This window comes from Nyctereutes procyonoides, unplaced genomic scaffold (assembly GCF_905146905.1).
Source record: "Nyctereutes procyonoides isolate TBG_1078 unplaced genomic scaffold, NYPRO_anot_genome, whole genome shotgun sequence".
Lineage (NCBI taxonomy): Eukaryota > Metazoa > Chordata > Mammalia > Carnivora > Canidae > Nyctereutes > Nyctereutes procyonoides.
Window position 1 is genome coordinate 8,283,399 of NW_026575030.1, and position 27,600 is coordinate 8,310,998.

The window sequence follows — 27,600 nt, forward strand, 5'->3', positions numbered from 1 at the left end:
TCTCTCTCTGTGTCTCTCATGAATAAATAAATAAAATCGGTAAAAAAAAAAAAAAAAAAAAAAAGAAAGAAATTTAGGGTCAGCAAATCCGTTGAGACAGGAAGAAGATTTGTGGTTGCCAGGGGCAGGGGATGGGGGCAGTGAGCAGGGTTTGTTTACTGGGGATGGGGTTTTATTTTGGGGCAATGAAAATGTTTTGGAACTGGAGGGATGCTGGCTGCACGGCACTGTGTGCCCTGAATGCCGATGAACTGTTCACTCTATACCGGTTCAGTTTGGTTAAGTGATGTGAATTTCACCTCATTCACTCCTTCCCCTTTCCCCGCCCCCCAAAAAGAAGTCAGCCTGTCCCCTCCTGCTCATGTTCTTCAGGACAGGGCAACCAGCTAGCAGAGACAAGAAGAAAGAGGGAATGAATGGCAAGTCCCCACTTTGAAGGCAAGGACATGAAGTCCCAGAGAGGATTAGTGTCTTGCTCAAGGTCACACAGCCCCTATGTGACAGAGGAATGCACATGTCTTTGTGATTGCCAAGCCCACACCTTTCCTGCCACCATACCAACTCTCTGGAACATTCTTCCCCATGGAGAGTCAAAGCTCTTCCACCAGCCAGCTCCAAGGGGGTATCAGCTTCTGTAAACAGAGCAATAAATAGCCTGGTAGAGTGGTTCATGCAGCTATTAGGGTGACCCTGAAATGTTCCCACAAAATGCTGGGAAGGCCTTGGCCACCTAACCCGGAATAGCTGAAGAGTTAATTTTTTATTTGTGATAAGTGTGCCGGGCTCGGGAACAGCTCGGTGAGTGGCATTTCCTGTGACTCGTCTGGTGATCAAACATTAACCTCCTCCCCAGGGAGGACTGGACAGCTTAACCATTAACCCCACGCCCCCAACCGAGAGTCCGGCCAGCCCCTCCTGCCTCAGGCACCGAGAGGAGACGGATCCTTGCTGGGGACGGAGGGCCTGTGGGCCTGTGGCCTAGGTGGCCCGGGGACTGGGCAGTCTCAAGAGCAAGGCCCGGGCCAGCTTGCATGTTCTGCTCTGTCTTCCCAACCTCTCAGCAGAGTGAACCTGAAGACTTTTCCAGCAGGCCAGGTGCTCAGACATCCTGTGCCTCGAGGGCTTTTTAACTAGGCTTTCCACGCCACGGATCCGCTTTCCCAAATGAAAATTGCAGAAGGCCGACATGCCAAACAGATCCCACAGGGCCCCGTGTGTGTGTTGGGGGAGGGGGGTGTCGAGGAGAGGAGCCTGGCCACCTTCTCACTCACCTGCCCCAGCCTCACCAAACGTTCTTGAACACTGCAAATCCAGCACAGTCCCTTTCTCATACGGAGAGAGTGGGTCCAGAAGGAGGGTATGCTCAGGGCCTTCCAAGGGAGTTAGAGGCAGAACCAGGGCGGGAGCTCCTAATGAGCTTTCTCGGACCTGGAGGACCATTAGGACCACGTGGGAGCCTTAAGGAGAAAGGATGAGCAGACCTGCTCCAGATCAGTCAACCCAGAACCCGGTGTGGGCACGTTCACAGCCACCCCAAGCACTGTGTGCGTGAGGTCGGCGTCCGTAGCGCCTGGGTAGCAGTTCCAGATAGGGGAGCCTCCCCGGGCAGGGCTGAGCATGCAGGTGGACAGCAGGCCCAGGTGGAGGCTAGGCATCCACAGCAGAGGCCAGCCTGGTTTCTGCGGACCCAGCAGAGGGGCCATAAGAGAAGCCCCCTGCCACCACGAGATCCCTGCCTCTATATATGGCCAACGGTGTCATGAGGTCCCCATGATAACCTCATTTTTAAATGGGCAAGTTGGAGAGATCTGGCCCAAGATCACGGAGAGGAAGCAACAGCACTGAGACTCTGGCTGGCTCTGTCTGTCCTGCGGCCTGGTGTGCACCCCTGGTGCTCAGCTCACAGCCAACCACTTCCCCCCAAGGTTACAGGAGCACATGTGCCCTCATGGTGCAGGAGCCAACAGGAGCACTGGGGCACCCAGAAGGCCAAGCAGGGGGCCCAGCCAACGATGTGGGTCACTCGGAGGCTGAGTGGGGCTAGCAGAGCAGCTCGATGCTTGTTATGGGCATTCCTCGAGGACAAAGGGCTTGCATCTCTGCTCCTGGGTCAGGCTCTCTGCATCCCTCCATGGGTGGCATGGGCCACACTCTCCACCTTAGCTAGTTTGTGACAGGTCAGGCCTGCAGGGGCCTTGGCTCGTGGATGGCTCTGCTTCATCTCCCACTGTCCACTCAGGGCCAGCTTTTTTGTTTTCTCCTCTCTCCTTGCTCTCAGTCAGTATCTGTACTCACTCATTCGCTTGGTAAGTCAGTCAACAAACACACAATGAGTACTTGGTCTGTGCAAGCCCTGTGCCATGCATCGGGTAAGGGGAGGAAAGTTAACACAGTCTAGCAAATACATCTCTGTAGTGCAGTGCCGAGGTGCCAGGAGGGAGACAAGCAGGCTCCCTGTAGGGGTCAGGGTGGCCACCTAACCAGCGGAGCTGTGGGCATTCAGGAAATTGTTTTGGGAAGTGTCTAAAAAGTAGGGTAGTTGGCAGAGTGAGGAAGAGGGAATGGTGCTGTAGCAGAGGGATCAGCATGTGCAAAGGCCTGGAGGCACAGAGAAACTGACACAATCGTAAAACCGTAAGCAATTTGGTTGAGCCATGGGGAAATGTTTGGAATGGAGGCATGGACAAGAGCCGAGTCAGGAGCTGGACCTCATCCTGGACCCACTGAAGAGCAATGGAACATTCCAAACACATCAGGCACTAATTCTCAAGAGAAGTGCCCCTTACTTCTCAGTAGGAGCTGAAGTCCACCGTCTCTCGCCCAGAGGCCTGGCATTCTAGGCCTTTCTCCTAGGGCTAATGAAAGGCCCATGCCCTGTCATTGGAATTGTAGGCATTCATGCTGGGGACATGCAGGCAGAGGTCAGCTGCGAACACTGCAGCACCCAAGGCTGGCTGAGTTGGTGGCTCCTTTTCTGCCCTTCCAGACACAGTTTCTAGGGTAGCAGGAGGGGCTCTGGGAAATCAAGAGGCTCAGGCTCAATGGTGCCCCCCAGTGAGCACTGTAAGACCAAGGTCTGCCTCTGGCAAATGGCTTTCACAGCTGGCAGAGGAAGGAAAGGCTGGGCTGGGGGTGAAGGTCATCCTGTCCCTGTCCCTGATGCAGAGGATGGGCAAATCGCTGAAAGCACATAGCAACATCCAGGCTGCTTGGTCCCAAGCTGCCCACCACATCCTGATCTTCCTCCTGCCTCTGGCTGTTCCTGACAATGCCTCCTGGGCAGCTCGAGGCTGGCTCCTGGGCACTCTTCCCCCCTCACACCCTCACCTCCTGCAACCTCAGCCCCTTTGTCACCTGTACAGAGGGGGTCCCCAGCCTGACCCCTCCTCTGCATGGCTGACACCTCCTGATCTGTGTCACTCCTCCCCCTGCACACCCGGTCTTCCTCTGCCCTATCTACCTGTTGCTCAAGTGGAACACCTGGGAGCCATCCTGGACGTGCCCTCTCCCACCTCGCCCCTGAGTTGAATCTCCACCACGTCTTGCCTGCATTGGCTTACTTGTGTCCGCTCCTCTCCGCCTCCACCTCCCCTTAGGAGCGGACCTTTCTCGTGTGGCCTCGCTCTTTCCCCTTTCTGCACACACCAACCTCATTTTCAAATGCCAGCCCCTGAATCCCATTATCTGAAGGCTTTCTCCAGCCGCTGGAACCCATGTCCACACAAGTAGGGCAGGCTGGGAGCACAGGGAATCGATGCTCCCTCCCTGTTCTGAATGAAAAAAAAAAAAGTGAATGAAAAGAATGCCATTGCTCACCATGATAATGCCACGTTTAGGGGCTCCTTCCTTTCCCTCAGCTCCCCATACTGGGCGTTCCTGGGATAGCTGTCAAATTAGCTACTTGCGTTTGAACCCTCCTCCCGGCACCTGCTTCCCAGGAACCCTGCTAGTCCAGAGGACCATTATCCATTGCCCAGACCACTAGCTTTCCAGGGGGGGTCTGGGAACCTCCTCCTGTCCTTCTCCAACGCACCTTCCATGCTGCAGCAAAGGTGATCTTTGCATAAACAGAGGATCTCATAGCTCCCCTCTGAAGACTCTTGAGGGCTTTCCAGTGCTCCTAAGATCAGGCTAAAAATCCTCTATGTAGCCAGTGTGCTCCTGTGCATGGCCATGGCCCTGCTGCCTCTTGAGCCCATTTTGTGACAAGCTGGCTCTCCTCCCTAGGCTGCGTTCTGGCCACCTCGGCCTTCCTCCCACCACAGGTGTGCTCTCCACTGTTCCCCCAGCCCTGATTGCTCTTTCTCCTTTTTGCATAGGAAAGTTTACTCATCCCTAGTCTGGGCTCAAACATGGCTTCCTCAGAAAGCTTTCTTAGGGTTTGCAGACCAGGTCAGAGTCCCTCACTTCATACTTACACAGAGCCGAACATCACACTCTACTCATCTTGTTTCCATTTTACAATAATTTGTGATATTTGAGTAATGTCTCCCTCATCAGCTAGTCATAACGGCTGTAGCAGAGACTGTCTACCTTGCTCACTGACAGAGCGTGATTTTGTTCAAGGTGGCCGCAGGCACAGCTAAAAATCAATCTCCAGCCTCATTTGCAGCCAGAGGTGGCCATGCAGTCCAGTTCTGGCAGATGAGGTATATAAACAGAAGTCACTTAGAGAACTTCGGGACTTCCCAGTACATCTCACCCTTTCTACTGGTGATTCTCTTCTTTCTGCCAGAGACAGGTACTCTCCCCCTCCTGCCTGGAGGTATGGCAGCCTTTTTATGACCATGAGGCAAACAGCACAAAAAGTCCAGTTCTGGACTTCCTATAATGTGCCAAAAAAGCCAACTCCTATTTGATGAAACTAGGCTACCAAGCTTCTACTACATGTGGAAAAATAGATCCCTCGGTGATTAGAATCTGTGTTCCTTTTTCTCATCACTGTATCCTTTGTTCTCATCATTCCCACCTCATAACAGTAAGTCCTATATTTTGTAAATGAATGCTTGTAATTTCACACCACTCCATAAAAAAAAAAATTGGGAATTGAGGCCCAGAGACACTAAGTAACTTGTCCAAGGTCACACAGCCTGTCTAACTTATTAACTTATTTTTATTTTATCTTTTTAGAGAGAGAGAGTGAGCAGGGAGAGGGGCACAAGGAGAGGGAGAGAATCTTAAACAGTTTCCACGCTGAGCACGGAGCTGATGCAGGGCTTTATCTCATGATCCTGAGATCATGACCTGAGCTGAAATCAAGAGTCAGATGTTTAACCAACTGAGCCACTCAGGTGCCCCCAGACTGTTTAATTTAAAAGTCTGGGTCTCTCTCCTCCACTCTCATCCTCTTCCTCTTTCTGTTTAAAAATTGAGGTAAATTTCACAAAACAGAGATAGAGGCTGCCTCCTCTTCTAGCTCACAGCACATTCCACCATCATTGCCACCAGTAGTCAGGCACCATGTGAAGTGGGAAAGTAAGAGGGAGAAGGAGGAGGTGGAGGCGGAAGAGACAAGAGGAGCGAAAAAGCAGTGTGCACCAGTATATATGCTGCATGGTGCTGGAGCAGGGGAAGGAGCCCCCGACCCAGCCATGGTACACAGTGAGAAACTGGATAACCAACAGATCAAGAATTTCAAGAACAAAGGCCATGACTTGGAGGGAAGACTGTTGCAAAAGGATATGTATGCATGGCCTATACACCAGCAAACTGCATAGCCTAGATGAAATGGGTAAGTTCCTAGAAACACACAATCTACTGAGACAAACAAACAGAAAGTCTGAGCAGACTTCTAATTAGTAAAGAGATCGAGTCAATAAAAAAAAAAAAAAAACTTTTATTTCCCAACAAAGAAAAGCCCAGAGGGCCCTGCTGGTGAATCCTGCCAAACCTTTAAAGAAGAATTAACATTAAATAAATAAATAAATAAATAAATAAATAAATAAATAAAATAAAAAAGAATTAACACTGGCCCTCCTCAAACGCTTCTAAAAAGGGAGAAAAGGGGGTAAATCATTCTATGAGGTCAGTATTATCCTGCTACGAAAGCCAGACAAAGACAGAAAGCCAGACAAGAAAACTACAGACTAATATCCCCGATGAACATTATTGCAAAAAATTTTAAACAAAATACCGGGAAACTTAATTGAAGAGGATAATCCATTAATAGGACTATGTACCATGACCAAGTGGGATCTATCCCTGTAACACAGGAATGGCTCAACATATGAAAATCGGTCAATGTAATATACCACATTCACAGAGTAAAGAACAAAAACCACATGATTATCTCAGTTGATGTAGAAAAAGCATACAACAAGGTTCAGCACCCTTTCATGATAAAAACGCTTAACAAACTAGGAAGACAAGGAAACTACCTCAACATAATAAAAGCCATATGTGAAAAGCCCACAGTGAATATCATACTCACTGGTGAAAGACTGAAAGCTTTTCCTGTAAGATCAAGAACAAGACAAGGATGCCGGCTATCACCAGGTGTATTCAGAGTAGTACTGGAAGTCCTTGCCATAGCAATTAGGCAAGAAAAGGAAATAAGAGGCATCCGAATTGGAAAGGAAGGAGTAAATTATCTCTGTTCACAGGCAACATAATCTTATATGTAGAAAATCCTCAATATTCCACAAAAAAAACTATTGAACTAATACATGGACTCAGCAAAGTTGCAGGATAGATATAAAATTAACACACAAAAATCAGTTGTATTCCTGTACACTAATGAGGAACAACCTGGAAAGGAAATTAGGAAATGAATCAATCTACAATAGCATAAAAAAAATAAAACACTTAGGAATACCCAACCAACAAGGTTAAAAACTTGCATGCTGAAAATGACAAAATATTGCTAAAAGAAACTAAAGACACAAATAAATGGAAAGACACCCTGTGTTCATGGATCAGATCACTTGATATTGTTAAGATGTTGATACTATCCAACACAATCTATAGATTCAATGCAATCCCTATCAAAATCCCAATGGCATTACTTGCAGATATAGAATAATCCATCCTAAAATTCATATGGAATCTCAAGGGACCTGAAAATAGCCAAATCAACTTGAAAGAACAAAGTTGGAAGTCTCACACTTTCTGATTTCAAAACTTACTACAAAGCTACAGTAATCAAAACAGCATGGCACTGGCAGAAAGACAGCTGTGCAGACCAATAGTATAGACTAGCGAACCCAAAAATAAACCTTCACGTATACAGTCAAATGATTTTTGAGAAGAGTGCCAAAACCATTCAAGGGGAAGACATTTTTCAATGAAAGCTGTTGGAGAAACTGGATATCCACATGAGAAAGAATGAAGCTGGACATCATATACAAAAATTAACTCAAAATGGACCAAGGACCTAAATATAAGAGCTAATACTATAAAAATCTTAAGATAAAACATACAGGAAGAGCTTTGTGAGATTCAATTTAGCAATGATTTATTAGATATGACTTCAAAAGCACAGACAACAAAAATAAAAAATAGATTCATTGAACTATATCAAACTTAAAAACTTCTGTTCTTCAAAGGACACAACCAACAGAATGAAAAGGCAACCTACACAATAGGCAAGATTATTTACAAATCATAGAGTTGATAACAGGTTAAGACCCAGAATATATAAAGAACTCCTATGATACAACAGCAAAAAACCAAACAACCCTATTTTTAAATGGGCAAAGGACTTGAATAGACACTTCTTCAAAGAAGACATACAAATAACCAGCAAACACATGAAAAGATGCTCAACATTATTCATCATCATGAAAATGCAGATCAAAACAATGATACATCACCTCATACCCATTAGAATAGCTACTATAAAAAAATAAAGTAGCAAATGTTGGTGAAGATATGGAGAAATTGGAACTCATGTGCACTGCTGGTGAGAATGTGAAATATTACAGCTACTATGAAAAAAAACAGTATGCCAGATCCTGAAAAAATTAAAAATAGAATTACTATATAATCCCACAATTTCACTTCCAGTTATATATCTGAAAGAATTGAAAGCAGAAACTTGAAGAGATAGATACTTGCACACTCATGTTCATGGCAGCATTATTCACAACAGATAAGAGGTGACAATAACTCAAGTGTCCTTTCATGAATGAATGCATAAACAAAATGTGAAAGTTCTGCTCTATGCCACAACATTGATGAATTTTGAGGACATTATGCTAAGTGAAATAAGCCAATCACAAAAAGACAAACGCTGTATGATTCCGCTTACATGCGGTATCTAGAATTGTCAAATTCAAAAAAAAAATTTTTGTAAATAGAATTGTCAAATTCATAGAAACAGAAAGTAGAATGGTGGTTGCCGGGTGATGGGGTAAGGGAAAAAAAGGGAGCTGTTGGGTGTTTGTTTGTTTTTCAGGAGGTTCCACAACCCTGAGATCAAGAGTTGGACGTTTAACCAACTGAGCCACCCAGGCAGCCCAAGGAAGTTGTTTTAATGATATAGAGTTTCAGTTTCTCAAGATGAAAAGAGTGTTGGAGACCGAGTGCCCAACAAGGTGAATGTACTTAACACTACTGCACTGTACATTGAGAATGGCTAAGATGGTAAATTCTACGTTATGCAATTTTTCCTAAAATTAAAATTTTTTTAAATTTATAAATGATTAAGATATTACATTTTATGTTACATGCATTTTATCAAATTAAATTGAAAAAAAAAACCCTGACAACAGCAAATGCTGGTGAAGACTGTGGAGCAACAAGAACTCTCATTCACTGCTTGTGGAATGCAAAATTACACGCCCACTTTGGATGACTGTTTGGTAGCTTCTCACAAAACTGAACATACTCTTACCATGTATATGATCCAGGAATCAAGCTCTTTGGTATTTTACCCAAATGAGTTGAAAACCTATGTCCACACATAGCAGCTTTATGTATAATTATCAAAATGTGGAAGAAACTAAGATGTCCTTCAGTAGGTGAATGGGTAAACTGTGGTGAATCCAGACAATGGGATATTATTTTGCTCTATGAAGAATGTGCTATCAAGCTATCAAGGAGAAAACCTTAAATACATATCAATGTGAAGGAAGCCAATCTGAAAAGACTACATATTGTATGATTTTACCCATATGAGGTTCCAGAAAAGGCAAAACTATGGAGACAGTAACATCGGTGGTTGCCAAGGATTAGGGAAAAGAGAGAGGGATGAATAGGTAGAGGACAGAGGATTTTTAGGGCACAGAAACTACTCTGTACGATACTATAATGGTGAACACATGTCCTTATACATTTGTCAAAACCCAGAGAATGTATACCAAGAGTGAACCCTAATATGAACTCTGGACTTTGAGTAGTAATGTTGTATCAATGCAGGTTCATCGATTATAACAAGTGAATCACTCTGTTATAGGATGTTCATGGGGGAGGAGATTATGCTTGGGTGGGGAGCAGAGAGTATATAGGAACCCAGCACTTTCTGCTCAATTTTGCAGTAAATTGCTGTAAAAAAAAAAAGTCTACTTAAAAATTCATATAACATACAATTAACCATTATCCATTCTAAAGTGTACAATTCAGTGGAATTTAGTAGTTACAGCATCATGCATTCATCGCCTCTATCTGGAGCTAAGATATTCTCACCAGCAGCAAAAGGGAACCGCTAAGCAGTTACTCCCCATCCCCCCTCCCCTAGCCCCTGCAGCTACCGATCTAATTTCTGTCTGTATGGAGTTGCCAGATCTGGACATTTTGTATACATGGAACCATACGACACATGGCCTTTTGTAACTGGCTTTCTTCACTTACCATGTTTTCAAGACTCATCCATGTTGTAGCATGTACCAGTATTTCATTTCTTTTTAAAACTGAACAATGTTCCATTGTGTGTATAGACCACATTTCCTTACCCATGCATCAGATGATGGACATTTGGGCTGTTTCTGCCTCTTGCTACTGAGAGTAGTGAATATGTATGTACAAGTCTTTGTTTGAATACCTGTAATGGATTCTTTTCTTAATGCTACATGCCTCCTAATCCTTAAATGAGGAGAAGCTAAAAAATAGAATAGGAATAAGATTAACATTTAAATGTCAAATTAATGGTATTTTAAAATGAATAATAGTAAGACTTAAAATAATGACATTTAAGAATCACCAGTATTTATTTTGATTTTTTTTTCAGATTTTATTTATTTATTTATTTATTTATTTATTATTTATTTATTTATTTATTTATTTGAGAGAGAGACAGCCCGCCCACATGGACAAGGGGAGGGGTAGAGAGAGAAGCAGACTCTCCTCTGAGCAGGGAACTCTAGACGGGGCTTGATCCCAGGCCCCTGGGTTCATGACCTGAGGTGAAGGAAATGCTTAACTAACTGGTCCACCCAGGTGCCCCGAGAATCATAGTACTGAACATACTTTATCTCATTTATCGCTATAGTCCCAAAGTAGACATTATCATCTCCATTATGTAGATCAAGAAACTGAGGCTCAGCAGGTTAGAGAACTTGTTCATGGTTACACAGCCAGTGAGTGTAAGCCAACATTGGACCCCTGGTTCTTCTGACCCCTTGCTGCCTTTCTGGCTACCTCACTCATCAAACTGGCAGAGGAGGCGAGAGAATGGATAAGAGGTACACTGCCTTGACTAGTCATTCTCACCAAACTCTTACCTTGGTGAAGTCATCATGCACAAGTTGGTGGTTTGAAAACACAGACTTGTATCCAGAAGCCCAGAGAAACAGTGAGTGGTGATGATCTGACTTCTTGAGTGTGTGTCAACAGCTCACTGGGATCACTCCAGACCCTCCCCACCCCCACCCTTGATTATCTGAATGAATACAGCTAGTCCAGCACCTTACATCCTCAACTGGCCCAGTCCGCCTTACCCCAGTGGGACTGGACACAATCCACATCCATGAGTGGACTAAAGTGGGCCACGTACCTGGGGCTGGTTGCTCCATGCCCAGGTCTCCTGGTTTCTCTTTGGAGAGTTCCTGGAGGCACTGGTCCCGTTCTTCCCGCAGCACCTGCAGCACATCACACAGTCTGGGGAGGGCGCCCACCTGCAAGTCCAAAACCCAGAATGCTCATGTTGGCCACTAACTCCAGTGTATCACAAAAAGACTTTCTGTGAGCAAGAGTGGGACTAGATAGTGGGGATTCAAAATAAGGAGGGGAAAATCCACGCCACCAAGGAGCTCCTCACAGTGAGATGGAGGCAGCCACTCCTGGGAGAGAATTCAGGACACAGCTGGGACAGCCAGGACACTCAATCTGTAGCTTGTCCACTGCAAATCATGCTCTTAAGTTTACCAAGACTCCCGAGCCCAGTGAGTTACTTGCTTTCTGGACATCTCACCATTATTAGTCAGTAGGACTTCATTTATTCCAACAGTGTTTATTTCCCAGGTTTGGCAAGCTTAGTTTTGGTTCAAAGGTCTTTGAAACCTATACTTAACTATCTCCCAGTTCCCCAGAAGAGAGCACATGTTCACCCCATGCAAAGAGCAACTGAGGAAAGAGCTAGACAGGAAGAATTAGCATATAGTCCTGACTTCCTAGCTCTTCCTAGAGTAGATTTCCAGAGCACGGCTCCCTTCTTTTATTTGTGCCTGACACTTGATAAATATGTGAGTAAATGAGTGAACGAATGAGTAAATGAATGAACAATTGAAAAGATAAATGAATTGGACTTCTTCTTTACCTTTTACAGAGTAACGAATTTTAATATTCGAGTCTTTTCACATATAATACCTTATTTAATCCCAAAATAACCCTGTAAAGAGACACAGAAAAGGAAACTGATGCCCATAGTGGTTTGGGCATGAGACCAAGTCTGACACCCAGGATTCCTGATTTCAGAGACCAGCCTTCCAAGAGGTCAAGGGCTAGGTTTCATACCCTCTTGTCAATCCTGCACTACTGTGTTGTAGATGAAAATGTTAACATAATGGAGAGGGGGAGAAGTCCCTGGGGACAAAGCCATGCTCCAAAATGGCCCAAATAAACAAAAGCTCTGGACCAGAGAAGGGCAGCTAAGGTAGTACAGTATTCAAATGACTGCAAACCAAACATAAATTATCTGGTTATCTCTTATTTTGGATCTTCCACATCTTATGACCCTTCGCTATTGCAGTCAGAAAGTATCTATCCACAGGGGGCCTGGGTGGCTCAGTCAGTTAAACATCCAACTCTTAATTTCAGCTCAGGTCATGATTTCAGGGTTGTGAGATCAAGCCATTTGTAGGGTTCCATGTGGTAAGCATGGAGTTTGCATGAGATTCTCTCTCTCTCCCTCTGCCCCTACCCCCACCCCCAATCTCTCTCTCTCTCTCTCTCTCTCTCAAAATAAAAAGCAATATATTAGCTGTCAGCAACTGCTCTTCTCCAACTACTCCCCAATACCAAGCAACTGGGCCCATGATCCCCATGAAACACACACATCACATCCCCTGGCCCAGAGCCTGTGATCAACCACAACAGAGCTGCTGCAGGAATGCCTGTGCCTGTCCAGCATTAAAATCATGCTATGGTTGGGCAGCCCCAGTGGCCCAGCGGTTTAGTCTCACCTTCAGCCCAGGGCATGATCCTGAAATCCCAGGATCGAGTCCCATGTCGGGCTCCCTGCATGGAGCCTGCTTCTCCCTCTGCCTGTGTCTCTGCCTGTGTCTCTGCCTCTCTCTCTCTCTCTCTCTCATCTCTATCTCTGTGTGTGTGTGTCTCATAAATAAATAAATAAAATCTTTTTTAAAAAATTACACTATGGTCATTCTTTCCCCATTCATCTCCCCTGAATTTCCATCTCATACCTGACAATATAGCAAAACGACTTCATCACATTGCTTGTGATGACTCTTATATTTAGATTCTCATATGAAACAAGCTTCCCTAAGAATGTAGTCATTGTTGGGAGAACAGGCATGCAGCCTCACATACTTATGCCTTTATCCTCTCTTGGGGTTCCCTCCCAGTCCTTGCTGAAGCCCATCAACACCAGCACCCTCTAGCTTTTCAGCAGAGCCAGTAGAAGAGCTTGAGTGGAAAAATCTGCCTGCAGGTTGGCAAGCTGCCTCTAGTTCACCAAAGATCTCAAGTAGACACACATTCTGTTCAGTGCTGCCTTGAGACTAACATCACTCTTAAAACGTGAGAAACTGCTGGAGGTAGTGCAAACAGGTACAATCTTTTAAGTGATGTCATCATGCATTAAATGTCACAAAAATGTTCATACCTTTTGGCCAGCTGACTTTACGTCTAGTAATTTATGTGGAAAAAGCTTTATATGGAAGGATTCTGTTACAGCTTTACGTCTTATAGCAACAAAGAGATGGACTTCAGGAAGATACAATACACAAAGCTTTTCCCTATTACTCCTGTTAAGTACAACAAGAAACTCTGGACATTATTTACAAAACAAGGTTAGGAAGATTCTGGAAGGTGGAAAGAAGGCAAAGTAGCTGAAGACCTCATGACCCAAGGAAGCCGTAATGTCTCTGAAGTTTCTTTTCACTTCCTAGATCCCATTACCAGAGCTGAAGAAGTCAGCAGTAAGGAAATGTAGCCATATGCAGACAAAAATAGCCCCAATAAAAGCCTGCTCTCTCTAGCCAAGGACCAGGAAAGAGGAAGTCTAGCAAGGCAGAAAATGTATAGACAACAACTTCCCTACTCCAGCCAAATACCACAGAAAAAACTGGTCAGCTGGGGAACTAGGACTTCTGTCTTCCCCAGGCTGTGACATATGGCCTCAGCCTCCCTGCCAGGGTGGTGACAGAGATGGCCAAGTAGGGAGCTGGTGCTTTCTCCCTGCTATGTGCTAACAGAGGTCCCCCCAGCCTATGATGTCTTTGGAGACAGGACTTCCATTCCAATCCAGAAGTAATGAGGTGCTCCTCCATCTCCCCACTGGGGTGGTGTCATAGGTACTTAAGAAAAAGAGTTAATCTAGAATCCTATACTCAGGAGAAGATATCTCTGGAAATGAAAGGGAAATCAGGACACTCTCAGATAAGAAAGACTGAAGGAACCCGTTGCCAGCCTCCTACCCTAAAAGAATGGCTAAAAAAAGGTTCTCTAAACATGGAGGGGGCCTAATGGACACTCACAACTTTCACCAGCACCAGTGATGATGAGATCTCACTCACTGCTAAGACCAGATAGGGAGCTGATACTCCCACCTTCCACTCATCAGTAAGGGGAGAAACTCTCTCCTTTGCTATTGTCAAAAAAGGCAGAGTGGGGAAGCTGGACTTCTACTTGGACCTGGCAGAAATGAGGCAGCACCCATCCCCTTCTCCCATCAGGAAAAGCCAACTAAGAGAGATTTAAGTAAGATGCAGTCTTACAGCAATACAAAAAGTCTCACTTTGAATAAAAGATCACTCATCATGTTAAGAACCAGGAAGATATCAAACTGAATGAGACAAGATGATTAATTGATGCCTTCACTGAGGTGGAGAGATCTAGACCTATTTGACAAAGACCTTTATTTAAAGCAGCCATCATAAAAATGCTTCAATGAGCAATTATAAGTACACTCAAAACAAATGTAGGGATATAAACCTCGGCAATAAGAGAAAGTCTCAGCAAAGAAATAGAAGATACAAAGAAATCAAATGTAAATGCTAGAACTGAAAAAGATAATAACTGAAGGAAAAAGCTCAGTGGAAGGGTTCAACAGGAGAATTGTGGTGGCATGGAGAGGGACAGAAGAAAGAGTCACTGGGCCAGAAGACAGGACAGTAGAAATCACTCTATCTGTACAACACAGAGAAAAAATAAACTGAAAATAAAATTGAACAGACTTTGGGGCATGTGGCTGGCTCAGCTGGTAGAGCATGTGACTCTTGCTTTCAGGGTTGTGAATTCAAGCCCCTCGTTGGAGCTTAAAATATTTTTTTCATTAAAAAAATTAAAAGTAGGGAGGTCTGGGTGGCTCAGAGGTTGAGTGCCTGCCTTTAGCCCAGGGCATGATCCTGGAGTCCCAAGGATCCAAAAGTGAGCAGACTTTCAGGGTTACATGTGACAATAGAAGCACAATCCATAAAAGGAAAACTAGGCAAACTGGACTTCATAAAAAATTTTTAAAGTTTTGCTTTATGAAAAATCATATTAAGTGGATGAAAAGACAAGTTGCAGAAAGAAAGAGAAAATATTTGCAGTCACATATTCAAGAAACGTCTGGTATCTAGAATTTATAAAGAACATTCAAAACTCACCAGTAAACAAACAAAAAATTTAGTTAGAACCATAGGTAAAATACATGAAAAGACATTTCACAGAAGATATGCAGATGGCAAATAAGCATGTGAAATGGTTCTCAAAATCATTAGCTATTAAGTGAATGCAAATTGAAACCCCAATGTGTTTTCACTATACTCCCATCATAATAGTTAAAATTAAAAAGAATAGTAACAACAGGTGTTGGCGAGGTTGTGTAGAAACTAGAATACTGGGATCCCTGGGTGGCGCAGCGGTTTGGCGCCTGCCTTTGGCCCAGGGCGCGATCCTGGAGACCCGGGATCGAATCCCACGTCGGGCTCCCGGTGCATGGAGCCTGTTTCTCCCTCTGCCTATGTCTCTGCCTCTCTCTCTCTCTGTGTGTGACTATCATAAATAAATAAAAATTAAAAACATTTTTTTAAAAAAAGAAACTAGAATACTCATACATTGCAGCTGGGAATGTAATTTGATATAGCCACTCTGGAAAACAGATTGGCAGTGTTTTTACAAAAGCTAAATACACAACTATTATATGATCCAGCAATTGCACTCCTAGGCCTTTATCCCACAGAAGTGAAAACTTCTATTTATGCAAAAACCTGTATGTGAATATTTATAGCAGCTTTATTCATAACAGCCCTAGACGCAAACAATCCAGGTGTCTTCCAATGGGTGGATGATTAAATAGACTATGATGCATCCATACTACGAAACTCCATTCAGCAATAAAAAGGAACAAACTATTGATACATATGCCGACCTAGATGAATCTCCAGAGAAGTATGCTGAATGAAAAAAAGTCAATCCCAAAAGGTTACATATTATATGATTCTATCCATATAGCTCTTGAAATGACAAAATCATAGAAATAGAGAGATTAGTGGTTGTCAGGAATTAAGGAAGGGGTAGGAGTGGGAGGGAAGTGGTTGTGACTGTAACAGGGCACTGTGATCCTTGGGGTGGTAGAAATGTTCTGTATCTTCACTGTGTCAATGTCAATGCTGGAATTGTAATACTGTACTACCTATAGTTTTGCAAGATTTTATCACTGGGAGAAGCTGGCAAAAGGCTATGGGCTTTTTGTATTATTTCATACAGTCTACGATGATCTCAAAATAAAGTTTAAATATTAAAAAGATACAATTTAAACATCTGAGGGAACACTCAGCTAACATTCAACATAATATATAATACTATAACCTTGAAATTAGGGGCGCCTGGGTGGCTCAACTGGTTAGACATCTGCCTTCGGTTCAGGTCATGATCTCAGAGTCCTGGATCAAGCCCCATGTCAGATTTCCTGCTCAGCAGGCAATCTGCTTCTCCCTCTGCCCCTCACCCTGTTCATGCTCTCTCTCTCTCTCTCTCAAATAAATAATGAAATATATTTTTTAAAATCTTGAAATTACATTCAACATGATAGTTTCAGCCATTACCTGTGATAATTCAGAAGACTATTCAGCAGTACAGATTGTTAATGGTAACACCATGATATTAAATGAGAAGAGCATGACACAAAGTTGTATACACTGTATGATTGTAAGGATGTAGAATGTACCATATTTTCAGAAGAAAATCTGGAAGAGAATACATGGAAGTATTACGAAAATTATATGAAACTTTAAAAATATTATGTAAATATATAGGGGAAGGTAGATACTTCATTCCATGTCTCTGTTCCCATTCCTATCTGCAGTTATAACCTCTCTGGCAGAGATTACTCTTTGTTTCTATAATTATTTTTCCCTTCCTCTACTACAATCAGAATTTAACTGGGCATATATGGTTGCCCATCTGGAGACTAGAATTTTCCATCTCCCTGCAACTAACGTGTGCCCGGGTGACTTGGTTCTAGCAATGGATTAGAGCAAAACACACATGTGCAAGTGGTATCTTATGCCCTTAAAAGGAAAGAAACATGCTTCTCTCTTTCATGTGTGGATATAGTGATGTGCCATATTCAATTATGGGGATGAGGGCAACATTTCAGGCTTGATTATGCTGCCAGATTCAGAGGACAAAATCTATCCTGGACTGTACTTGCGAGCTTCCACATTCTGTAGTATCCTTTGGGTATTAATATAGACAATGTAACTCATAACAGACTTAGGAGTTTTACTGCCAAGGACAGGGAAAGAGGAATTATCGTAATTAGAATTATTGGTCTCAATTTCCTATAGGAGTTTATACAAATGACTTCATGGTGGGTGGAGTATATTTTCTCACTTGGGCTTGGCCATGTGACTGATCACCGGGCTATTAGGTAGATCTGATATGAAAAGAAGCTTGAAATATGTTTGCACAGCTGTGCTTGCTCTCTTGCATTTCTGCCACCTGGGGTATCCTGCCAGTCTTGGAAGAATGAATAACACACACAGCAGACTTGAACCTAACCCAGGGGCTGGAGCCAAGCCAGCTGAGCGTGGCCTGGATCAATTAAACCCCAGCTCACTTACAAACAAAGAGAGAAATAAACACTTACTGCTGTATACCACCGAGATTTTTTTGTGCTTGTTATACAGCATAACTGACTGACACAGGGTAGGGAAGAGATTCTAGGGCAGTACCAATGTGTGCAATTTAGGGAGTGAAGTTTCCCCCAAGAGGTGGCAATTTGCAATGTGGGATTCAAGAAAGGGGTCCTACCACAGAGAGGACTCTTGAGAAAAAGATGGAGCAAGGTTAGAAATGAGAGAACCCCTGTACTGGGACTGTCCCTCCAAGACAATGTCAACTTCTTTGGTGCTTTTCCCTTGGACTACAGAAAAAATAGAAGATAGTAACCTTTTCTTCTTATCCTATAATTTCTTTTTAAAAAAAATCTTGTAAGATATACATAACATAGAATTTAGGGCTTTAACTATGTTTAAGTGTACAATTCAGTGGCATTAAGTACACTCACAATGTTGTGCAACAATCATTACTATTTCCAGAACTTTTTCAGCATCACAACAGAAACCTTGTACCCATTAAGCAATAACTACCCATTTCCCTCCTTCCACATCCTCTAATGACTTCTAGTCTAGTTTCTGACTCTACAAATTTGGCTTTTGTAGGTATAAATGGAATCACACTATATTTGTTCTATATCTGGCTTATTTCACTTAGTGTGTTTTTAAGGCACATCCATCTTGTAGCATCTAGTACAATTTCATTCCTTTGTAAGGCTGAATAATATTCCATTGTGCATATACACCACGTTTTGTTCTTTCATTCTTCTGTTGATGGACACCTGGGTTGCTTCCACCTCTTGGCTATTGTAAATAATGCTGCTATGAACATGGGTGTGCAAATATCTGAGTACCTGCTTTCGATTCTTTTGGGTGTATACCCAGATACAGAATTGCTGAAACATATGGTAATTCTATGTTTACTTTTTTAGGAACCACCAAATGGTTTTCCACAACAGCTGCACAGTTTTACATTCCCACTAGCAATGCACAGAGGTTCCATTTTTCGACATCCTCAACAACTTTTGTTATTTTTTATTTTACTGTATATTTTTTAAAATATTTTATTTAGGGATCCCTGGGTGGCGCAGCGGTTTGGCGCCTGCCTTTGGCCCAAGGCGCGATCCTGGAGAACCGGGATCGAATCCCATGTCGGGCTCCCGGTGCATGGAGCCTGCTTCTCCCTCTGCCTGTGTCTCTGCCTCCTCTCTCTCTCTCTCTCTGTGACTATCATAAATAAAAAAAATAAATAAATAAAATATTTTATTTATTTATTAGTTTATTTAAGAGAGAGAGAGAGAGAGAGGAGGTGCAGAGGGAGGGGAAAGAATCTCAAGCAGATTCTTTGCTGAATGTGGAGCCCAACAAGAGGCTCGATCTCATGATCCTGAGATCATGACTTAAGCCAAAATCAAGTCAGAGGCTTAACCAACTGAGCCACCCAGGTACCCCTATTTTACTTTATATATATATATATATTTAAGTAGACTCTACACCCGATGTGAGGCTCAAACTCAGGACCCTGAAATCAAGAGTCACACACTCTACCAAGTCAGCCAGGAGCCCCTATTTTTGTATTTTGCTTTAATAGCAGCCATCTTGATGGATGTGAAGTGGTTCATTCCACATTTTTTACCCTTAGTCCTTCCATTAAAATTTAATAAACCAAAATAATTTTGTATTGTGGTGGCATGCCAACTAAAGACAGCAGAAGCATTCTGCTGAAAGGACTGAGCCTGTGGCTCCAGATGGTGACCAGCAGTGAAGAAAAGGGGCCATTCAGGTTGCTGGGAGTGGCTGAGAGGAGTGTGGTCAATGGAGCAACCATGTGGTAGAAGCAATGGAAGGAAAATAAGTGGGAAACAAGCCCCCTTATTAGCTAAATTAACCTAGAGAAGAGGAGGAGAAGCTACATGTATATTTATATTTATATATAATTATTAAATATAATTTTACTTAAAATTCACAGAAGAGGGGCATCTAGGTGGCCCAGTCAGTTAAAGCCTCCAGTTCTTGGCTTTGGTTCAGGTCATGATCTCAGGGTCATGAGATAGAGCCCAAATTTGGGCTCCATGCTCTATATGGAGTCTGCTTAAGACTCTCCCTCTCCTTCTGCTCCTCCTTGCCATCCTCTCTCTCTCTAAAATAAATAAAATCTTTAAAAATAAATATATAAATAAAGTTCACAGGAGAAACAGATAGGTGAAGATGAAAGAACTTCTAAAACTGTCCTCAAAACAAGAATTATTAGTCCTTAAAAAGTACCTTTAAACAGTTTTTAAAAATTGAATTTGTGTATATATGTGGATTTTTTTTCCTCTTTTACTTGTACTAGTGCCAAGGGGTTTGCCACCAAAAGTAGCAGTTCCCTTCCCTAATCTTTACCTGCTCTTCAGAGGCAACTATTTCAATTCTTTTTAGCTGTTCATTTTTGGTTTTATCTCCATATTTTTTCAAGGATTTTTAAAGTCTCTCTACACCCAATGCGGAGCTCAAACTCATGACCCCAAGATCAAGAGTCACATGCTTCTCTGATTGAGCCAGCCAGGCCCCCTTCCATATTTAAAAATTATATTCTTCTACTGCTAATTCTTAGATTATTAATTTGAAACACTATTCCAAACTCTGTTATGGAAGATAAAGATTTAGATGTTTTTAAACCTCCCTATATATACTTCTGTCCCTCATATATTATATATACTTCTCTTGACTTAATTTTTTGTTAAATAAATGGTCTATATTTATGTCTTGTTTTGACTATGAAATATTGTTCATTGCTAAGTCTAGCCATGTAAAATGATTATGTCTCTTCTCGTACATTTTGTTTTTCCTGAGGTCAATAGTTACTTTGTTTTTTTTTCATTTGATTAGTGTTCTGTGTACATATGGTTAATTTTTCTAAGTGCTCCAACAGCTCTGTGAGACATCCATCAACAGTTGTATTTGTTTTACCTCTGGAGACCTCTCTGCTGGTCCTTGTTCCTCTTGCTCTAATGTGGGCCTGATTCCTAGCTGTGGTTTTGGGTACCCTCTCTTCAGCTCTTCTGACTAGACTTTGATTTCATAGATCTGACGTCTTTTTTCTTGCTTCACTTCCTTGTTCTCTAGCACATTCTCTAGCCGCTTCTTGTGAAAGTGTATGTAGGAGGTAAACTTCAAAATCTTTGCAGAAGTGAAAAGGCTTTTATGAATTTGATGAATTATCAAGTTAATCATTCAGGCAGAGAATTCTGGGTTGAAAATAAGTTTCCTTCCCAACTTTGAAGGCCTTTCTCCTCTCTTTCTGGATCAATATGAAATCCAGTTGTACTTCCAAACCTTTTGCATGTGACTTGTTTTCTCTGTAGAAATATTTAGAATTTTTCTTGTTTTTAGTTGCTTTTAAATTCCTAGAGGAAACGTTTCTTTTTTTATTCATTGGTTAGATACTCAGGGGACACTTCTATTTGAAGACTTGTGTTCTTCATGTCTGGGAATTTTTTAAATGCTATGTGATTTATTTTATTATTTCCTACCTTCATTTTCTCTATTCTGTCTTCCTAAAATTCATATTATTTGATTAATGGACAACTAGATGGACTCTCTAGTCTTTCACCTTTCTCTACTTTTCTACCATTGTGTCAGATGCTCTTCTTTCTGAGGCATTTCCTTGACATCATCTGTTGAGCATCCTAATAAATGCTTTGTCATCATACACTTAATTTCCAGGCAGGCTGTCTAATTCTCTGGTGACTCCTTTTCTTCAACACCCCCTTTCCCATACTCCTCCTTCTTAGACCTGGCATCTTTTCGGTTTTAAAGATTGACTGATTGATTGATTGATTGATTGATGAGAGAGAGACAGACCAAGAGAGAGAATGAGCAGGGTAGGGAGAGAGAGGGAGAGAGAATCCTCAAGCAGACATGGAGTGCAAAGCCTCGTGTGGGGCTGAATCCCAGGACCCTGAGATCATGACCTGAGCAGAAATCAAGAGTTAGATGCTTAACCAACTGAGCTACCAGGCACCCTTAGATCTTTTTAAAGAACTGTTTTTTAGGGCAGCCCGGGTGGCTCAGCGGTTTAGTGCCACCTTCAGTCCAGGGCCTGATCCTGGAGCCCTGGTATCAGGTCCCACATCAGGCTCCCCACAAGGAGCCTGCTTCTCCCTCTGCTTGTGTCTCTGCCTCTCTCTCTCTCTCTCTCTCTCTCTCTCTCTCTCTCTGTCTCTCATGAATAAATAAGTAAAATCTTTAAAAAAAAATAAAGAACTGTTTTTTAGGAAATTAATTGTAGTCATGTGACCTTTTTCTCCTCTCTGCATGGTGGATATATCCTCATTCTTTTCTCCTGTTCGTCATTTTCACATTGGAGGCCTTCCCCAATTATATATATATATACACACACACACACACATACATGTATATTATTACATATACATATATATGCATGTATGTTATTAGAAGTATGGTTGACACACACTGTTACATTAGTTTCTGATACACAACATGATTCTACAGATCTATAAATTATTGTTGCACTCACAAGTGTAGCTAGAGTAGCTCCCATGTGTCCCCACAGAACACTATGGCAATACCATTAGCTATAGTCACTGTGCTGTGTACTATGACATGGTTAAGCTTGAAGCACTCACTAATGGGGTCCTTGGAACCACTGTGGGTCTGAACAGTTTGTGGCTTTTGCTATAAAATAAATAATCAGGATCCCCAAGACAGGATCTATGTTTCTCCTCCATGCTCGGAGCCCTTCTAGGGCACTGCAGGCCCATCAGACCATTTGTCATCAATCCCACTCTACCTGGTGCAAGCACACAGGTTGGTATTTTCCCACACTGCTACCACTACTTCATTCATTTTCCGTCTCCAAAGATTTCTTGAAAACTCTGCTTCATTGTTGTCTCACCTTGTTCCCTTTGATTTTTGGGCTTATACCTTTGTGATTCCTCTACTATCATTTTAAGGACACTACCAGGGGCAGAGTAGATAAACACCTGTGATTAATCTGCCATTTGAAACTGGATGTCCTAATGCAATATTATGATATAATAGAAATATAGATTTGGTGTTCATCTCTGGTTCCTGGCATCATGTGCCTAAAATCCTTGTAACTTCCTGAGCAACAAGGGTGAGAGAAGCATCTTAATATTGGGTCTTACTCCTCAGTTCCTAATAATACAAGAGTTTCTAAGACCCTTGGAATCTCCAAAGTGATGGAAAGTGACTTTGTATATGCTGATAAGATGACTGGGGCCCCCTAGATAACTACAGTATCAGGGCTGGTCACCAGAAAGACCAACCATGTAGTTAGAGATTGGAACTTCCAGCTGCCCTTTGATCACAGGAGATGAGAGGGAGGGCAGTGATGGAGTCACCAATGGTCAGTGATTTTGTCAATCATGCCTATGTGATGAAACCTACATAAATACTCTAAACAAGAGAGTTTGGAGAGCTTCCAGGTTGGTGAAGACATGAAGGTGCTGGGAGCTCCACATGTCCCCTTCCTCACCCTCTGCATCTCTTCCACTCAGCTGTCTGAATTGTATCCTTTATAATAAACCAGTAATGGCAAGTAAAGTACTTTCCTGAGTTCTGTGAATGCTTCTGGCAAATGATCAAATCAAAGGAGGAGGTCATGGGAACCTCCAGTATACAATCAGCCAGAAGTACAGGCCCTGACTTGGGATTGGCATCTAAAGTAGGATCAGTCTTGTGCACTATGTCCTTAACCCATAGTCTGTGGATCTGTGCTGATTCCAGATGATTAGAGTCAGAACTGAATTAAATTTTAGAATAGTCAGCTGGTGCTGGGCCAGTTGGAGAATTGGTTGTCAATGTGAGGAAAAACCCTATATATTTAGCATCATAAGCAAAATATTTTGAACAGAAAAATCCCAGAATAGTTGGTACCAAGAATGGGATGCTGGTTGGTATTTTAAAAAAGGCACTTCCAACCTAAGTACACTTAAATATATGTATTCCTCATAAATTCACTAAAGGATTGTCAGAAAAAAATTTACTAAATGGTACTTTTCTTTATTATTTTAATTAGCCAAAGAGAAACATTACATTACTTTCCTCTTCATTTTCAGACTTTGAGTCCAGGCCACTTTTACATCTGGAGTTTTAAAAATATTGCTGCAATCATGTCAAACTTTGGCTTTTTTAATACTTGCACCATGAAAGTTTTCATGTAACTTTTGTCTTTCACTGGAAATTTAAATTCACTTTCTTTTTTCTTGTTGATCACAAAATCTGTAGTCCTTCACTTTATCAACTGCATAGCATAGTTGCATTCTAAGTTTCTAAATAGAGCAGCTCTGCCAACAAGCCTCTCTGGAACTGATTTCAAGGAGTCTTTTGACTTTCTGGACTAAATCCTCTGTGTTTCAGAACTGTGGAACTGATCTGCCCATTGCCATCTGGATAAATTCCACTTTTTTGCATCCTATATTTTATTTTATTTTAATTTTTTTTCTAAGTCAGCTCCATGCCCAACATGGGTCTTAAACTCACAACCCTGAGATCAAGAGTCATGTGCTCTACCAACTGAGCCAGCCAAGTGCCCCTGTGTCCTATATTTTAGATGCAATTTTGGTTTTGGTGGGCATAACCCACAGTAATTTTTTTTTAAAGAAAGGCACTTAAGTAGTATCCTTTTTAAGACTGAATATCTAGTAGTGTCTCTGTACAAGTATCACTCTTTGATACTCCAGCATTGACCTCAGCATCTAGTCACGGCTGGTCTACTACCATGTACAAGTTCATACCTGTTGCTTCGTGACTGTCTGATTAGCTTCCACTGTCCCTTTCTTTGGGGGGTTTTCTCAGATGGTGGGCATATTTTGAGGTATCTGTTCAACCTGTTAGCCAACAACCCTTCCCTGGGAAGACCCTTTCACCCTGAGGTATGCCATGAGGTCCCATTGCAATGATCAGACCTTTGGAGAAAACCTAACCCATTTTGGGACAATGTGCTTTCCTCTCTTGGATATGTGGTATTAGAAGGAGGAATAAGGTCAATCTCTCCCATTTCTAAAGCATGTAATCTTGGAAAGCCTTCAGAAAGCAACAGGAAACTCTAGTCTACAGAGAGAATAACTAAAGCAAAATAAGAGGAGAAAAATGAAAAAAAAAAAGAGGAAAAAGATGTTGAGAGCGAGTTCTGCTAGTTTAACTCTGGACTCTTGCATCTGAAAAGGTAGTATCTGGGAGGAGATGAAGTAAAAATCTACGGGATTCTAAAGAAGGTGAAGAGACTCAATATCGCTCTGCCAATCACACCTTATGATATAATTACTTGCCTTCCAACTTAGGCTGAAAGAAATTTTTTCAAGGGGGAAATAAATGGAGATATGATACCAGTCAGTTTATACAATAGAGCTAAGAAGAGGAAACTCATTATCAAGCAACCAGTTCAAAATGCAAAATTTCATCAAATATTTATTGGGCACCTCTTCTCTGCCCAGCAATTGATTCGTCACTGGGGACACGAAGGTGCATGGGACATAGCTCCTGTTCTTCAAGCTCATGGTCTAAGGGGTCCAGAGAGACCAACAGCTGCAGTACACAGTGAAGGCAACAGCCATAATGGACCAAAAGTGGAGGCCTGGGACCCTCCATGAGGTGGCCCTACCACTTAGGGAGGAAGTGAGAATTGTTAGACCCAGAACAGCAACACCTGAACATCCCAGGAAGAGTAGGGCCCAGAGTGACAGTGAGCAGGTAGGTTCTGCAGCGGCAGACAGTGGATTGAATGTCAGGGTGAGGATGGGGGACAGTGGGACTCCCACAAGGCTGCCTCAAGAGTGGGAAAAATGAGGAAAGAAGAAGAAAGCATGGGAGGTGGGAGGGGGGGTAAGATGAGTTTGGAAGACTGGATCTCTGATGTGGTAGGACTGCTAAAGAGGATCATACAGTAAGAGTGGGCAGAGTGAGGAGAGTAAGAGGGAGCCTGGGCAAGAGATCCTTATAGGCCTGAGAAGACAGGGCACAAGGATGGGGACCAGAAGCCTGGAAAGAGCAGAAGCCAAGGGAGTGGGGAGTGGAAAGGAAGGAGGGTCCTCCACTGGATGCCTCGAGAGGCCAGGGTCCTGTGCCCACTTTGCCCAAGACAGTCAGGTGTATGCCTGCTGTCTCGACATCATTACTTACAACCTCCCATCTCTCTAAGTCATGTGGTCACTCTAGGTGGGATCAAGGCCAAAAAGCGTGAAATGAAGACAGCAAAACGAAGGCCATGTAAGAGACTGGTTTCAGTGGGTGTTGGGGTGGAAGCCGGTTGTGGTGGGCTGAGAAATCATTGCAAGTGGAGGCAATCATTGTGGATGCCTCTTCCAAGAAGCTGGCCATCAGGCAGCAGAGGTGGAACTGCATCTGGAAGGCCCTGAGTGCAGAGGGAGGGCTCTTGACCATCTGGGCTGGTCAGACCTGGGCAAGACCCAGACAGACCAGCAGATGGGGAAGGCCAGTTAAGAGGAAGAAAGATAAAGACAGGGCACAGTGGCTTCACTGTGTCCTCTCAAGATGGAAGTGGATTGGGGTGGGAGGACTGGGAGTGCAGGGGCAGGGACTGGCCTCACAAGCAGGAGGGGAGGCTCTCTTCCCACTCAGATGGTGCTATGGACTCAATATCCATGTTATCCTGCCCAAATTCATGTTGAAACCCTATTCCCCCCAGAGTGACTATATTTGAAGATAGGGTCTGTAGGGAGGTAATGAAAGTTAAACAGGATCATACGAGTGGGGCCCTAATATGATAGGATTAGTGTCCTTATAAGAAGAGACTCCAAAGAGCTCCTTCTCTATCTGCCTCTCTGCACCCACTCAGAGGAAAGACCATGTGAGGACAAAGCAAGGGAGCTCTCACAAGGCCCAGCCCCACCGGCCCTTGATCTGGGCCATCAAGCCTCCAGAATTGTGAGAAAATACATTTCTGTTGTTTGAGCCTACCCAGACTGTGGTACTTTCTTACGCAGCCTGAGCTGACTGACGCACATGCGAAGGGAGGGAACAGGTGGATACAATTTAGATACATCTAAAAGAGCCCAATGCTGGTCGGAGGAAGTTCATTCATGGCTGTCAGGAAATAGGAGGCAAGCTTGTCTATGGCAATGAAAGAAGGGCCAGGAAGGTCAGGAACACAGACATCAGGGAGAGCCCACAGGTGAGGATGTTGGACATGTGGGGATTCTGAAGAAGACAGGAAAACAGGAACCCTGGCAGCAGGGTGGGCTGGGACTATAGCACATGGCCAAGAAAAGACGTTCTTGCCCCAAATGCCCCCTGGAATCTGCCGGACACAGAACATTGAGGTTGAGTGGGCCCCAGGATATTATTATTTTCTGGAGTCCACATGAATGCCAAGTAGCCCTCTGTTTGTAATGTAAGCACGTAGATAGGATCTGAGTGTTGTGGGTTTTACCCTGGGCTGCAGGTTGTCCCAATGCCTGAGTGAAGGTCAGTGGTGAGAAATCTCAGCTTGCTAAAGGCAGGAAAGTGAGGAGCAAGTCAGGGGACATTGGAGGGCACTTGCTGTGATAGTGAAACTCTAATCCTGGTTATGAAGTCTAGGCTTCCAAGTGGGGCGCCCTTCCTCCTCCCTGGGCATGGAGGAAGCTGTAGGGCATGGATAATGGGAACAGGGTGCATGGAGGAAGGCCCCATGGGAGCACAGAAAGGTGGGTCAAAGCTAAGAGAAGGAGCCTCTTAAAGAGTTTGGAAGGTGTAACCTCCAGGTGATTGATTTTATGACTCCTCAAGTTCATCTCTGGGGCCCTTAATAAAATGGCATGTGTAATTCAGTATTTATTGTATGTCTTATAAAGTGATTAGATTAAACTGAAATTAATGTCACTTTGAGGTTTGGGAGAAAATTTTGTGACAGCCCCCTTGGGCACCAGAAACCAGTGCAGGCCTCTTTCTAGGAGCAGATGTGGGTGCTTGT

At 43.1% G+C, this 27,600-nt stretch overlaps 1 protein-coding gene across 2 annotated transcripts in view; it reads right to left on the reverse strand.

Moving 5' to 3' along the window:
- SCTR (secretin receptor) overlaps positions 1-27,600 on the reverse strand; it is a 73,683-nt gene that overhangs the window by 41,942 nt on the left and 4,141 nt on the right. For both annotated transcript variants that reach the window (XM_055316426.1, XM_055316424.1), the window contains exon 2: positions 10,931-11,051. In XM_055316426.1, coding sequence (XP_055172401.1) covers positions 10,931-11,051 — 121 coding nt within the window. The remainder of the gene's footprint in view (positions 1-10,930; positions 11,052-27,600) is intronic.